At 35.1% G+C, this 14,612-nt stretch overlaps 1 protein-coding gene across 4 annotated transcripts in view; it reads right to left on the reverse strand.

The window, feature by feature from the left end:
* Window positions 1-14,612, reverse strand: part of EXOC6B (exocyst complex component 6B) — a 556,350-nt gene that overhangs the window by 228,501 nt on the left and 313,237 nt on the right. For all 4 annotated transcript variants that reach the window (XM_045827528.1, XM_045827527.1, XM_045827529.1 and 1 more), the window contains one exon: window positions 9,703-9,837. In XM_045827528.1, coding sequence (XP_045683484.1) covers window positions 9,703-9,837 — 135 coding nt within the window. The remainder of the gene's footprint in view (window positions 1-9,702; window positions 9,838-14,612) is intronic.

The raw sequence follows: 14,612 nt of genomic DNA on the forward strand, positions 1-14,612 counted from the left end.
AACACTTTGGTTCACAGTGTTCAATCCACTGAGCTACACCAGCCAGGGCCTCATTTTTAATTAATTTTTGTAAAAAGTGTAAGATCTGTGTCTAGATTCATTTTTTCTTTTTTGCATGTGCACAGATGTTCCAACACCACTTATTAAAAAGACTCCTTTCTCCATTAAATTGACTTGATTCATTCTCAATCAGTTTACTCTATTTGTGCGGCTCCATTTCTGGGTTCCCGATTCTGCTCCTGTGATCATTTACCTGCTCTTTGGCCAATTCTACATTCTCCTGGTTACTGTAACTTCATAGTCAGTCTTGAAGTCAGCTCGAGTCAGTCCTCCAGTGTTCTTTTTTCCCTTCAACATTGGGTTGGCTCCTCCGCATGTTTTCCCTCTCCGTATAAACTTCAGACTCAATTTTTCAATATATACCTATTGACTTGCTGGGACTTAGACTGTGACTGTGTTAAATCTATAGCTCAAGTCGGGAAGAACTGATACCTTGATAAAATATTGAGTGCTCCTATCCATAATTTATTTAGATTGTTCTTCTTTCTCTTCATCAGAATTTTATAGGTTTTATCACATAGGCCTTGTTTATTTTGTTATAGTTGGGCCTATTTCTCTCTTTTTTTTTTGCTAATGCAAATGATACCATGTTTTCAGTAACAAATTCCAGTTGTTCATTACTAGTTTAATAAGATAGCAAATGGCTTTTGTATTTTAACCTTGTATCCTCAACCTTGCTATATCCACTTATTAAGTTCTGGTATGTTATTTTGTTTTTCTTTGTTGTTATTTTTAATTCATTCATATTTTTAATGTAGACAATCATGTCATCTGCAAACAAAGTCAGTTTTATTTTCTCCTTCTCAATCTGTAAATCTTTTATTTCCTGTCTCATTGGATGTTGAACAAAACTGGCAGAGGGGATCCTTTCTTTTTTCCTCATTTTAGCAGGAAAGCTTCTAGTTTCTCACCATTGAAATGAAGTTAGCTGTGAAACTTCTGAAGATGTTCTTTATCACATTTAGGAAATTCCCCCTCTATTTTGACTTGCTAAAAGGTTTTATCATGAATAGGTGTTGGATATTGTCAAATGCTTTTTCTGCATCTACTGAAAGGATTGTATGATATTTTCTTCTTTAGCCTGTTGATGTAATGGATTACATTAATTTCTGAATGTTGAATGAGGCTTAAAGACCTGAAACAAATCCCACTTGGTTGTGGGATTTGTGGTAGTGTACAGCTGACCCTTGAACTGTTCAAGTCCACTTATATATGGATTTTTTCAATAAATACTAGAAATATATTTTCTTATAATTGTAATAACATTTTCTTTTCTCTAGCTTACTTCATTGTAAGAATACAGTTTATAATACATTTAACATATAAAATATGTGTTAAGTGACTGAATATTTCATCAGTAAGGTTTCTGATCAATAATAGGCTATTAGTTAAGATTTTGGTGAGTTAAAAGTTATAACACAGATTTTTAACTATCCAGGGGGTTGGCACCCATAACCCTTATAATTGTTCAAGGGCCAACTATATATTCTTCTGATTACATGTTTGGATTTGTTAATATTTTGTTGAGTATTTTTGCATCTATGTTCCTAAGAAATATTGGTTTACAGATACCCTTTCTTGAAATGTTGGGATCCTGGTCTCACACAATGAGTTAGAAAGTTTCCCTCTTCTCCTTTCTGGAAAACATTGTCCAGAAGCAGTGTAATTTCTTCCTTAAATATTTGGTAGAATTTTTTCAGCTGATTAAGGTATTATTGATAAAATTGTACAGTATTTAAAATGTACAATGGAGTGACTAGCTATAGGTATACTTTGTAACAGGACTTCCCACATCAAATTAATTGAAACACTTATCACCCCATGTATATTCACTATCAAACTACAGGTATAGAGTTGTTCACAATATTCCTTTATTACTCTTTTAATGTCCATGGAATCAGTAGAGATTGCTCCTCTTTCATTTATAATATTAGTAATTGTGTCTTCTCTCTTTCATTCTTAAATTGGCCGAAGGTTTAGTTTTATTGATCTTCTAAGGACCAGTGTTTGATTTCACCAATTTTCTCTTTTGATTTTCTGTTTTCACTTATTTTGCTCTAAATTTTATTTCTTTGTAATGACTACTGTGGATTTAATTTGCTCCACTTTCTAGTTTCCTAAGGTAGAAGCTTAGATTACTATTATAAGAAACTTGCATGTTTTAAATATATGCAATTAATGCTATACATTTCCCTCTAAGCACTGCTTTCACTAAGCCACACATTTTGAAAAGTTTTTTATTTTTATTTAATTCAAAATACTTTTAAATTTCTCTTGAGACTTTTTCTTTTACCCATGTGTTATTTTGAAGTATGCTGGCTATCTCCAAATATTTTGGGAATGTCCTGCTATCTTCTGTTAATTATTTCTATGGTGTAATTCTATGTGGTCTGAGAGCAAGTTTTGTATGATTTCTACTCTTTTAAAATTTGTTAAAATGTGTATTATTACCCAGAACATGATCTGTAGTAGTGAATGTTCTTATGATCTTGAAAAGAATGTGCATTAGCTGTTGCTGGATAAAGTATTCTATAAATATCAGTTTGATCCAGTTGATGATGGTACCATTCAGTTCAGCTATATCCTTCCTGATGTTCTGCGTCCCGGATCTGTCAATTACTCACTGAGGGGCTTACTGAGAGATGTTAGCAGGAGGAGATATTGACTTATAACTGCCTTTCTAGTATCTTTTCAAATATTCATATATTTTTTCTCATTTGATCTATTTGTGAATAATTTTGGACAATATTCATCCTTGCTTCCTTATCTTTATTTTATCCCTACTTTCTATGTACCTCTATGGCTTTTGTTTGATATTTTATTATTTATGATTTTTATGTCAATATTTACCTTGTACAGATAATTTTTTGTGGCTACTGGTTTTTGAATCATTGAACTAAGTTTGTTTAGTTCAAAAATCTTGGCCTCTGTTCTTTGTCTTACAACCCCATGCTCAATCCAGCAATAAAACTTGCCATCTCTTCTTTAACAATATTTCTTAACACTTCCACCCCCACCACTGTAATTCAAGTGACCATTTTCTCTTGCCGAGACTGCTTCAATAACCTCCAAATGGACTCTCTTCTTCCACATTTACTGACCTATAATGCATTCATTTTCCACACAGTAATCAGTGTTACCCATTAATATAAATCAGTTTATCACTGTCACTCCCCTCTTCTAATGACTTCAAATTTCATTTCAGAATAAAATCCAAAGTATTTACTGTGACCTACAAGGCCAGAAGTTATCTGACTCCTATCTTATCTCTTACCACCCCTACCACCAATGATAGACACATCACTGCCAGACTTGATCCCCTTGCTATTCCTTGAACACAGCAATACCTACTATTGTACTGTTCCCTCTGACCAAAATGCTTATCTATGAGAAATCCAAATGATTCCACTCTCATTTCATTCAGGGCATTTATTTTTCTTCCTAGTTCTTACCACTCTCTGGCATTATAAAGTGGACTTTTTGTCTGTATGTTTATCAACTATCATCCCCATTTATCAACTAGAATATTTGCTCTGTAAGGTCAGGAGACCTGTATATTTAGTTCACACCTATAAATTGCATGGTATGTAGGAGATGCTTTATAGATTCATGTAGAATCAATGAGGGACATAATATATATTGTATTATTCTGCAACTTTTCACACAGTTCTTTGTATTTTATTTTTTATTTATATTCTTTATTTAAATTATTTTATTGTTGTTCAATTACAGTTGTCCGTATTTTCTCCCCACCCCTCCTCCACCTCCTCCATAGCTCTTTATAGAACTCACAGTCTCTGTCTTTCATGTAGATTATAAACTCTAAGTCTAATTTTTTCTCTAAGAATCTACCAGACTGTTGCATAGTAAATACAAAGACAATATCTGCAATGGAGCAAATTAATAAATACCTTCATTCTAATTTGTAAGAGAGCAAAGAAATTCTTATGAACAAGGAAAGCAAAGAATGCCAGCTTCATTATGACACACAGGGCAACAAGGCGGCCACTGCGAGAACACACCTTGGAGACCTTCTGATTCTTTTTGCCCCTTTCAGCATAAAGATTTCCATTTGCAAGGGGAAGTTTTCTGGAAACAGTAGCTTAGGAAAATACACAACATGTAGCTGTTATAATTGCCATGTTTACACTGGGTTCTGGGCTAGCTGTTCTGAAACAATCCTGGTAAAAATAAACTTTCAATGTGTTTTATGCAACCAGTGTTTCCAATAAGCACTGTTGACATGACCATTAGCGGTCTCCAGAACTTCTCTTTTACTAAGTGTTTAACTGGCTGCTCAACCCCTACGGCTTCCCGTCTGCCTTTAATTTTCCCATAGCAATTTTAATGCTAAAGCAACAACAGAAATACACAAGCCATCCTCTGGGAGGATATCTGACGATAATTTGAAAAGCCCTTGAAATAAGAAAATTGAAGTAGGTGAGTGAAAGGCCAGCAGAACATATTATGTATTCCCTATATGATACACAACTATACATTATCCTCAACTTCTAACGCTCCAGCTCCTTATTCTCTGCTGAACACTTGACTATAGGTCTCCCACATTTTCTTTCCTAGAAAAATTCTGCCTCCCATAGTAAATCAAAAGGAAATATTTTTGATATAATTATTACCTGTGCTCCATAATAATGTTAATATTTAAGAGTAATTATAATTCTGATTAAAATGCCTAAGGTCACCCTAAAGTTCTTAAAGCTCTTGTCATATTTTCATAGTCATTGTTGGAGCCTTTTTATTAAATAAGTCAATGTTACTTATATCAATATTAATAAAATAAAACTACTGAAATTTTTGAAAGTAATGATATACACATGATGAATAACAAACTTTGTTTTAAGTAGTTCTATAGGTAATTTGAAATGATTCATGGTCACTCTTGAATGTATAACTCACCCAGCAGCTGACCTAAAGAATATTTTGTAGTTCACCATGTCATTTTTTTGCTTAATTTTTTTAGCTGTACTGAGGTACTACTGAAAATAAAATTTAAGTTCTTTAAAATGTACATTGTGGTGAGTCGATATATGTATATATTGTGAAAGAATTCCCCCATCTAGTTATGTAATACATTCATCACCTCATATAGTTTCTTTTTAGTGAGAACATCTATTTCCCACTCTCTTAAATTTCAGTTTATATGATACAGTATTATCAACTATTAGACCTTACTCACCTTCTAGCTAAAAGTTTCTACCTTACACCAACTTGTATTTCTCTCACCTCCCAGCACCAGGCAACAACTTTTCTATACTTTTCTATGAGTTTGACTTTTTAAAAAGGATTCCACATGTAAGTGAAACCATGTAATATTTGACATTCTCTGTCTGGCTTATTTTACTTAGCATAATGCCCTTAAGGTTCATCTATGCTGTCACAATGGCATGGTTTCCTCCTTTTTCATGGCTAAATAATATTCCACTGTATACATACACCACTTTTTTTTATCTGATCACCTGTTCATAGACACTTAGGTTGTTTCCATATCTTGGCTATTGTAAATAATACTGCAATGAACATGGAAGTATTGCTACCTCTCCAGGATAATGCTTTTGATTCCTTTGAATATACAGCCAGAAGTGAGAATGTGAATCAAATGATAATTGTATTTTTAATTGCATGAGAAGTTTCCATATCAACTATGCCAGTTAACATTCCCAGGAACAATGTGCAAGAGTTTTCTACACATGCTTGTTAGCATTTGTCATCTCTTTCTTTTTGATGCTGGACATTCTAACAGGTGTCAGGTAATATCTCATTGTGATTCTCATTTTCATTTCCTTGATGATTAGTGATGTTGAACATGTTTTTCATTTACCTGCTGGCCATTGTTTTATTTAATCTTTATTGTACTTTTTCCATTACTATTTAGTCCCCTTATACATCCTCCGACAAACAATCACCACACTACTGTCCATGTCCATGAGTCCTTTTTCCTTTTTGCTCAATCCCTCTACCTCTAACTACCACCCCCCAAACTGTCATCTGTTCTCTATCTATGAGTCTGTCTCTGTTTTGCCTTTTAGTTCAGTTTTCTCATTAGATTCCATATGAGTGAAATCACATGGTATTTGTCTTTCTCTGACTGGCTTATTTCACTTAGCATAATGTTCTCCAGGTCCATCCATGCTGTCACAAAGGGTAAAATTTTCTTTTTTTTATGGCTGAGTACTATTCCATTGTATAAATGTTCCATAGTCTTTTTATCCACTCATCTACTGACAGACACCTGGCCTGCTCCCATATCTTGGTGATTGCAAATAATGCTGCGAAGAACATAGGGGTGCTTACATTCTTTCGAATTAGTGTTTTGGGTTCCTTTGGATATATCCCCAGAAGTAGGATCGCTGGGTCAAAAGGCAGATCCATTTTTAATTTGTTGAGGTATCTCCATACTCCTTTCCACAGTGGCTGCACTAGTCTGCATTCCCACCAACAATGCAGTAGGGTTCCTTTTACTCCATACCTTCGCCAGCACTGTTATTTGTTGATTTATAAACAATAGCCATTCTGACAGGTGTAAGGTGATATCTCATTGTGGTTTTAATTTGCATTTTTCTGGTGATTAGTAACATTGAACATCTTTTCCTATGTCTACTGCTCCTCTGTTATGTCCTCTTTGGAGAAGTGTCTACTCAGGTCCTTTGTCCATTTTTTAATTGGGTTGTTTGTTTGGAGTTGAGTTTTATAAGTTCTTTATAAATTTTTAATATTAATCACTTACCAGATATTGGTGAATATGTTCTCCCATTCTGTGAGTTGTCTTTTTACTTTGTTGATGATTTCTTTTGCTGTACAAAAACTTTTTAGTTTGATGTAGTCCCATTTGTTTATTTATTTTCTTTTGTTTACCTTGCCTGGGGAGGGGATATTTCTGATTAAAAAAAATTGCTACAAGCAATGTCCAAGATTTTGCTGCCTATGTTTTCTTCCAGGATTTTTATGGTTTTGGATCTACCATTTAAGTCTTTTATCCATTTTGAATTTATTCTTGTTTGTGGCGTAAGAAAGTGGTCTAGTTTCATTTTTCAGCACATATCTGTCCAATTTTCCCAACTCCATTTATTGAATAAACTATCGTTAGCCCATTGTATGTGCTTCCTTCCTCTGTTGAATATTAGTTGACTATAAAGGTGTGGGTTTATTTCTGGGCTCTCTACTCCATTCCATGAACCTGTTCATCTGTTTTTATGCCAGTTCCATGCTGTTTTCATTACTATGGCCCTATAGTACAGTTTGATATTAGGTAGGGTGATTCCTCCAACTTAGTTCTTCTTCTCAGGGCCAAAAAGAAATGAAGTTGCTATGTGGGGTCATTTGTGGTTCTATATAAATTTTTGAAATATTTGTTCTAGTTCTGTGAACTACATCATTGGAAACTTGTTAGGAATTGTTTTGAATCTATAGCTTGCTTTGGGTAGTATGGACATCTTAATGATGTTAATTCTTCCTATCCATGAACACAGTATGTGCTTCCATTTATTTGTATCTTCTTTAACTTCTTTCTTCAGAGTCTTATAGTTTTCTGAATACAGGTCTTTTACATCCTTGGTTAGGTTAATTCCTAGGGATTTTATCCTTTTTGTAGCAATTGTGAATGGGATTATTTTCCTAATTTCCCTTTCTGTTAATTTGTTATTGGATATAACAGTGCAATAAATTTCTGGATATTAACTTAGTAACCTGCTACTTTCCTAAATTCATTTCTTATTTCTTCTTTACAAAAATGTCTATTTAATAACTCTGCCTATTTTTTAATTGGGTTGTTTGATTTTTTTGCTATTGAGTTGTAGGAGTTCTTTAAATACTTTCAATATTAACCCTTTATTAGATACATATATCATTTGTAAATATTCTCTCCCATTCCATCAGTTGCTTTTTCATATTGTTGTTGGTTTCCTTTACTGTGCAGAAACTTTTTAGCTTAATGAAGTCCCACTACTTTATTTTTGCTTTTGTGGCTTTGCTTTTGCTTCTGGTGTCAAATGCAAAAATAACTGCTAAAGCCAATGTCAAGGAGCTTACAACCTGGGGTTTCTTCTCAGAGTTTCATGGTTTCTGTCTTACATTCAAGTCTCTAATCCATTTTGAGTTGATGTTTGTCTGTGATATAAGATAGGAGTACAGTTTCAGTCTTTGGCATGTGACTGTCTCATTTTGCCAACACCATTTATTGAAGAAACTATCTTTCCCCACTGCACAGTCTTGGCTGCTTTGTTGTACAATAATTGATCTTATATGCATGGGTTTATTTCTCAGCTTTCCATTCTGTTCCATTGATTTTTGTGTCTATTTGTATGCAATACCATACTGTTTTGGTTAGTGTAGCTTTGTAATATAATTTGAAACCAGGAAGCATGATACCTCCAGCTTTGTTCCTGTATCTCAAGATTGCTTTGGCTATTCAGGATCTTTCCCATTTTTTCTTTTGTCCCAGAAAAAGAGTAGAACATTCTAATAATTTTTATCTCTCATAAAATGTAATAAGTAATATGAATCAAATTTGATTTCTTCTCTTAAATCTTCTCTCAAAGCAAAGTAACAGTAAATAAAGAAAAAGGGTAAAAGGATAGGAAAAGGTAGATACCAGTGGACATAAAATCATGATTTTAACTCAACAACTTTATATCTAATAAACATCAACTTCTGGATGTCAAAAGAGTGACATAGATTTGTTTCAAAACTAAAATGACCAAATAACACAGTACCAAAAACCCAAAGCATACATGTTGGCTTTTATGTCAGAATCAACCATTTTAGTATTTAAGATGTTGCCTTGTTACTTTTTCTGCTTAATATCTATTTAGAGCTCACATGGCAATACAAAGGAGTTCCTTAAGGCTCTTTGAAATTAAGGTATTTATTCTTCAGAAATGCATCTACCATCAATCTTTCTTTTACCCCACAAGGGTGTCATTTTTCCCATTTGATTAGCTCTGAGTCAAAACCAATGCTGTGGCCTTGCGAAATAATTATAAAATTACTAACTTCAATAGCAAGGGACAGAAATTTCTTGCTTAAAAGTAAATTTAAAAAATGGACATAGGACATATTAATTTTTAATTAATATTGATTTCAACTATTCTCTAGATCATACTTAAGAACATCTCAATTGTGATGAGGGCAACTGAGAAAATAGCCATTTTCATGTAGAAAATATAAAGAAGATTTAGTAAAGCCCTGTCTGGCATAGCTCAGTGGATTGAGCTCGGGCTGTGAACCAAAGCATCGCAGGTTCAATTCCCAGTCAGGGCACATGCCTGAGTTGCAGGCCATGTGAGAGGCAACCACACACTAATGTTTCTCTCGCTCTCTCTTTCTCCTTCCCTTCCCCTCTCTAAAAATAAATAAATAAATAAATCTTTTTTTTTTTTTAAAGAAAACTAAGAACACAATTCTATAAAAAAAGATTTAGTAGACACAAAAGATTGACTTTTTTAAGTATAAATACCCCAAAATTATCATTAGTATTTGTTTTTCTAAGGGATTCATAAGCATCTACTCAGAAGAGCAAGTTATCAATCACACTGTTATGCAACCTGGATGAAACAAACCATGTTAGGCTGAGTACCCCAGACTATGCATTATCCAAAGCAGTTCTATAGTACTGTAGGGCCTTCTTACCTTAAAAGTCGTGGTGCCATAGAGCTTAGTGGTATGGACTGTCTCTGGAAGCACATTAGTGATATTGGTGATGAATTCTTCCAAGTATTTACAGGATTTCTCCAAGTGTGTTGTATTAATAATAATCTGGACAAGCTGGAAAATAACAAGCACATGTAAGAATCATTTGACTCTTCGCCCCAGGACAAATGGCTTGATACGAATCTTCTGGTGAGAGAAAAACAAAAGGTATGATGGCAGAAGGCATCTGTATTCTACAAAGGGTATTTTAAAGCATGGGTATTATTACTTCATTTATGAAGCCCTCTCTGACTACCCAAAGCATCCTGTATTTCCCCTACTATATACAAGGTCTCTCTGGGAAAAGTCCAGCCATTGTTAATATGACAAGAACAGTTTGCACAACATCAGTGTAACCTGGCAACCAAGGAGAGTGGGCTGGAATGCACATGCATGAACAATGATGACTTCACTGTTCTTGTTGTGGGGGCAGTAGACACCGTAGCACATGTACTACGTGGCCATTGCATTCAAAATGACTGAGTGAATTGAGCAAAGAATCTGCATCAAATTTTGTGTTAAGCTTGAACATTCCTCTATAGAAACTATTTGGATGATTCAGAAGGGTTTCAGGGACAATGCAATGAGTGCTACACAAATAAAGTGTGGCACAAACACTTCTAAGATGGTTGAGAATCTGTTGAAAGTGATCCACATTCTGGAAAGCCTGCAATAAGCAGAACATCTGAGAATGTTGAACATATCCAGGCTGTAAGGAACTGCAGTTGTTAATAACTTGATTCAAACCCCTACCAATGAACAGATTTCCTCAAAAAGGCCATAACTGGAGATGAATCATGGGTCTATGGCTCATGGGTCTATGATCCAGAAATGAAGTCCCAGTCATCCCAATGCAAATTGTCTGGTTCTCCACACCTGAAGAAGGTGCAAGATCAAGACCATTAACCATTAACTGTGTTTTTTGATTGGGAAGGTGTTGTCCATCACAAGTACACCCCTCCACACCAAATAATTAATAAGGAATACTACTATAATGTCCTTTGTCAGTTGAGAGAGGCAATATAATGAAAACTGCTGCAGCTATAGGCAACTTGGTGATTGGCAGTTTCATCACAACCAACGTGCCTGCTCATGCCTCACATTTCATGCAGAGTTTTTTGGTGAAACATCAAATCATGCAGGTGACTCAGCCCCTCCTACAGCCCAGATTTGGCACTCTGCTACCATTGGCTTTTCCCAAAACTATAATCACCTTTGAAAGTGAGAAAATTCAGAATGTCAATGAGATTCAGGAAAATACATCAGAGCAGCTGGTGGCGATTCCAACAAAGGATTTTGCAGAGTGTTTTGAACAGTGGAAGAGATGCTGAGAGAACTGTGTGAGGTCCCAAGGTGCCTACTTTGAAAGGGACTAAGGCATCACTGTCCTATGTACAGTATTTCTTGTATCCTGTATCTTCTTCAATAAATGTCTCTATTTTTCATAGTGTGTGGCTGGATACTTTCTGGACACACCTTATAGAAGTTCTTGCCACTCTATTTTAGACATGTTTTCTTCTGTTTAAAAAGGACTAGACTGGGGGGGGGGGGGGGACACTAATAGTGTTTAGCATAATGCCTAGCCTTAAATAACTGCCAAATAAATAAAATAAACTCCCACTAAAAGAACAAAAATAATTGAAATGGAAAGAAAAAGTTTCAAAATTAGGCCTAAAGAACAGAGAGGTGTTGGAATGGACTGCAGTAAATTAAACTACATTAGTCTATGGAAGAAAACACATGGGCACTGAAGTCAGAGAAACCAGGGAATTAACTATTCACAAAGTGTTGATCTTGAAAACATTTCTTAACTTCTCTAAGCTTATGGCTTTATCTGTAAAATGGCAATAATAACTTCTAACTCACAGAGTTATTGTAAAAATTAAATATCTTCAGTTAATACTATTTCTCTTTTCTTACAGAAAAGATCCTTAAAGAAGGCAGTACTTATAAGAACAAAGTCATTTATAAATTACTTTGAGAAGTGAATGAGGAAGAATAACTATTATTATCTATATAGAACTGAAGTTTGTAAAGTACTTCACAACTCATTTTCTTACATTGTCTTCCCAACAACCTGAAGAAAAATATTAAGTGGGAATAATTATTACTTCCATTTTTCTAAAACAAAAACAAAAATAAAATTATTTTATTTAGATCACACACCTAAATGGAACTAGGACTCAAACCAAGTATCTACCTTCAGTTATGAACTCATGTAAATGACTCCCAAGAGAGCCTTTTGGCCTAGTGTAAGAGGCAGCCCTGGCACGCTGCACAGTAGGCACAGTAGGCTGGAGCAGATCCTGGGTCTCCCATAAACTGGAACCTTCATGCTTTGATTCTACTCTACATGAAAAACAAAATACAAAGGAGCAGTACCTACTACTTATTTCAACTATGGAAACTCTTCACATTCCCCAGAGTCTAAAAGAAGCACAAAGAGAAAATGGAATGGAACCTTTGTTTCTCTCTCTCCCTCTCTCTTCTACTTCTTTAATGTTTCATTTTTATAAGACTATTTTCTGGTGGTAGGGCTCTGGAAGGTAAGGGGAGTATTGTCTACCAGAAGATGGATAAACTCAGGTCCTTCTTTTAGTCTAGTGAGAGAGTGAGTCGGGGTAAGAGTGGGTAGATGACGCAAGGGGAAACGAACTAAAATGATGAAGGGAGGTATAACACATTTTTACAGTCAAATGGTATTTCTGTGGAATATAAAACAAAAATATTAATAAGACTGTAATCAGAAAGTCGATTATTTCTTCCTCAATAGCACTTAGCACACAGTTCTTTCTCAAAATTATATGTCAACTCATAATGACAATGCTTTGGTAATAGAATGGACAAGGGAAAAGATACCTTCTACTCCCCTAAGGACCAGCCAGAAGATCTGAGAAAAACAGCTCTTTTCAACATGATGACGGAGCAAAGACCCAGAGGTGCAGGTCCAACAAAGATGAAAAGTTAGGGCAACACTGGGACTAGATCTCTGTATTATTCCCAACAACTCATCAGACAAGTTCACATTCATCACAAGGCCCTTTCCGCTCATTCTACAGCTTGCATTTGGAGACTGAGTTTTGGACATAGATACTATCTCCTACAAAAATAAGTAAAATATCAGCCTTTTAGCTTTAGAGTGCTCTAGAAAAAAACATACACCAAAATAAGCAATTTGTCATCCTTTCCTTTCAATGTGTTTCTCCATCAGAGGAAGACTAAAATCATTTAAAAAGGTTTGATTGTCTAAATTAAATCACTCTTCCTCCTGAGTGGGAAAGGGGCTACTGGCAAGGTTGTCTTGATGCAGAAGTCAGAAAAGTAAGAGAGTTAATTTGGAAAACTGAAGAATTTCTATTTTAAAATTAGCATTACTTATTGGGAACACATTCTATCTATCATAAAAATCCTAATAATACGGAGAAATCGTGTCATGTTATCGAAATAAAAAACAGTGGCAGTCAAAGAGAAAATTGTCCTGTTTTGCAGGATATTGGCAGTTAAAAAAAAAAGGAGGCGGCTTCACTGGGTACAGTAGTAATTTCCCATGACTTTTTAAAGATCTGTCAACACAAAAGATCACCATGAATTACATCAGTTGGCTGTCAGTCACTTCTGAAATGTTTCATTGCTGAGCATAAAGACTATTAAAACACTCTAGGATTACAGTAGATACCATGTCATTTTCAAAGGGAATATTGTCTGTTAATGAGGTCTAAGTGATCTCTTCTCCTGAATGACAGCTAACCAAAATCCTTACAAGGGCATTTACAAATGTGAAGCCAGATGCTTTGGGGGTAATTTTAAAAGTAAGGATGAAACAAAGCAATTTCAGATATCAACTTCCATCAGAGTTTGAGCTCCTTTGATATTTTTAACCCCTACTTCCCACTCTATTACAAAAATAAATCACTGCGGCAATCTAAACTGTCCTTAACATTGTTTCAAGAACATGGAACTAACAACAGATCAGATATTAACTATGTCTTACATAAAATAAAGTTCTATGAGAATTATCAAAAAAAGAGAAAACACTATAGAGCACCTCTCACAACGAGAGCACCAGTCACCTCTCACAACTAATAACCAAAGTCACTTTGGTTACAAATCATTAAGGAACAGAACATTTTTCTGTCTCTCCCAGTAACACAGAGAATCTAATGAGCAAGGGCACAGAGCCAACCAGGGGAGTCACTTCTCCAACCCCAGTGAAACACCCCAGCGGGGCCGGAGCAATGATGATGGAGTGATGTTCAGATTCTTGACAAACTCCAGGAAAGAAAATGTCTTCATCATCTTCAACAGTTCAAAACTAAGCCCTAAATTCTAAGAACAAATTTCCATCCCCAGCTATAAACTACTTCTGGGGTATTTATATCTTACTTATATCAGAATTGATAGTATGCTATTTCCCGAAGCAGAGATTTAATTTAGTACACTGAATCTCCCCAAATGGACTAACCCAAAGCCAGTAAGTAAGAAGTCACACTCCTCTCCACAGTGCTTCTCAACTGTTAAATTTACAAGAAGATAAAGAACTAAATCACTGCCATGGTTCTCACTCACAAAAACAAGATCCCTAAGACTTCATGAAATTTTTACTTCCATATCATCCCTGCAAAGGTACAAAAAGGCGCATTAACTGCTGATTTTATGGCGTCTCCAAGGAAAACATCTAAAGTACTAAAATACTTGAAACTACTGGCTCCAAATTCAAAGGTTGGTAAACGCTTATATCTGACAAAATTTAAGTATAAAATGGTTTAATGTAATACTGGCTGGATATCTTTGCTATTTAACAACAGGGGATGGGGACACATGGTGTGTGGGTGACAAATAATGCAGGCTAA

Source organism: Phyllostomus hastatus, unplaced genomic scaffold (genome assembly GCF_019186645.2).
Source record: "Phyllostomus hastatus isolate PE091 unplaced genomic scaffold, TTU_PhHast_1.1 phas_scaffold_78, whole genome shotgun sequence".
Taxonomy (NCBI): domain Eukaryota; kingdom Metazoa; phylum Chordata; class Mammalia; order Chiroptera; family Phyllostomidae; genus Phyllostomus; species Phyllostomus hastatus.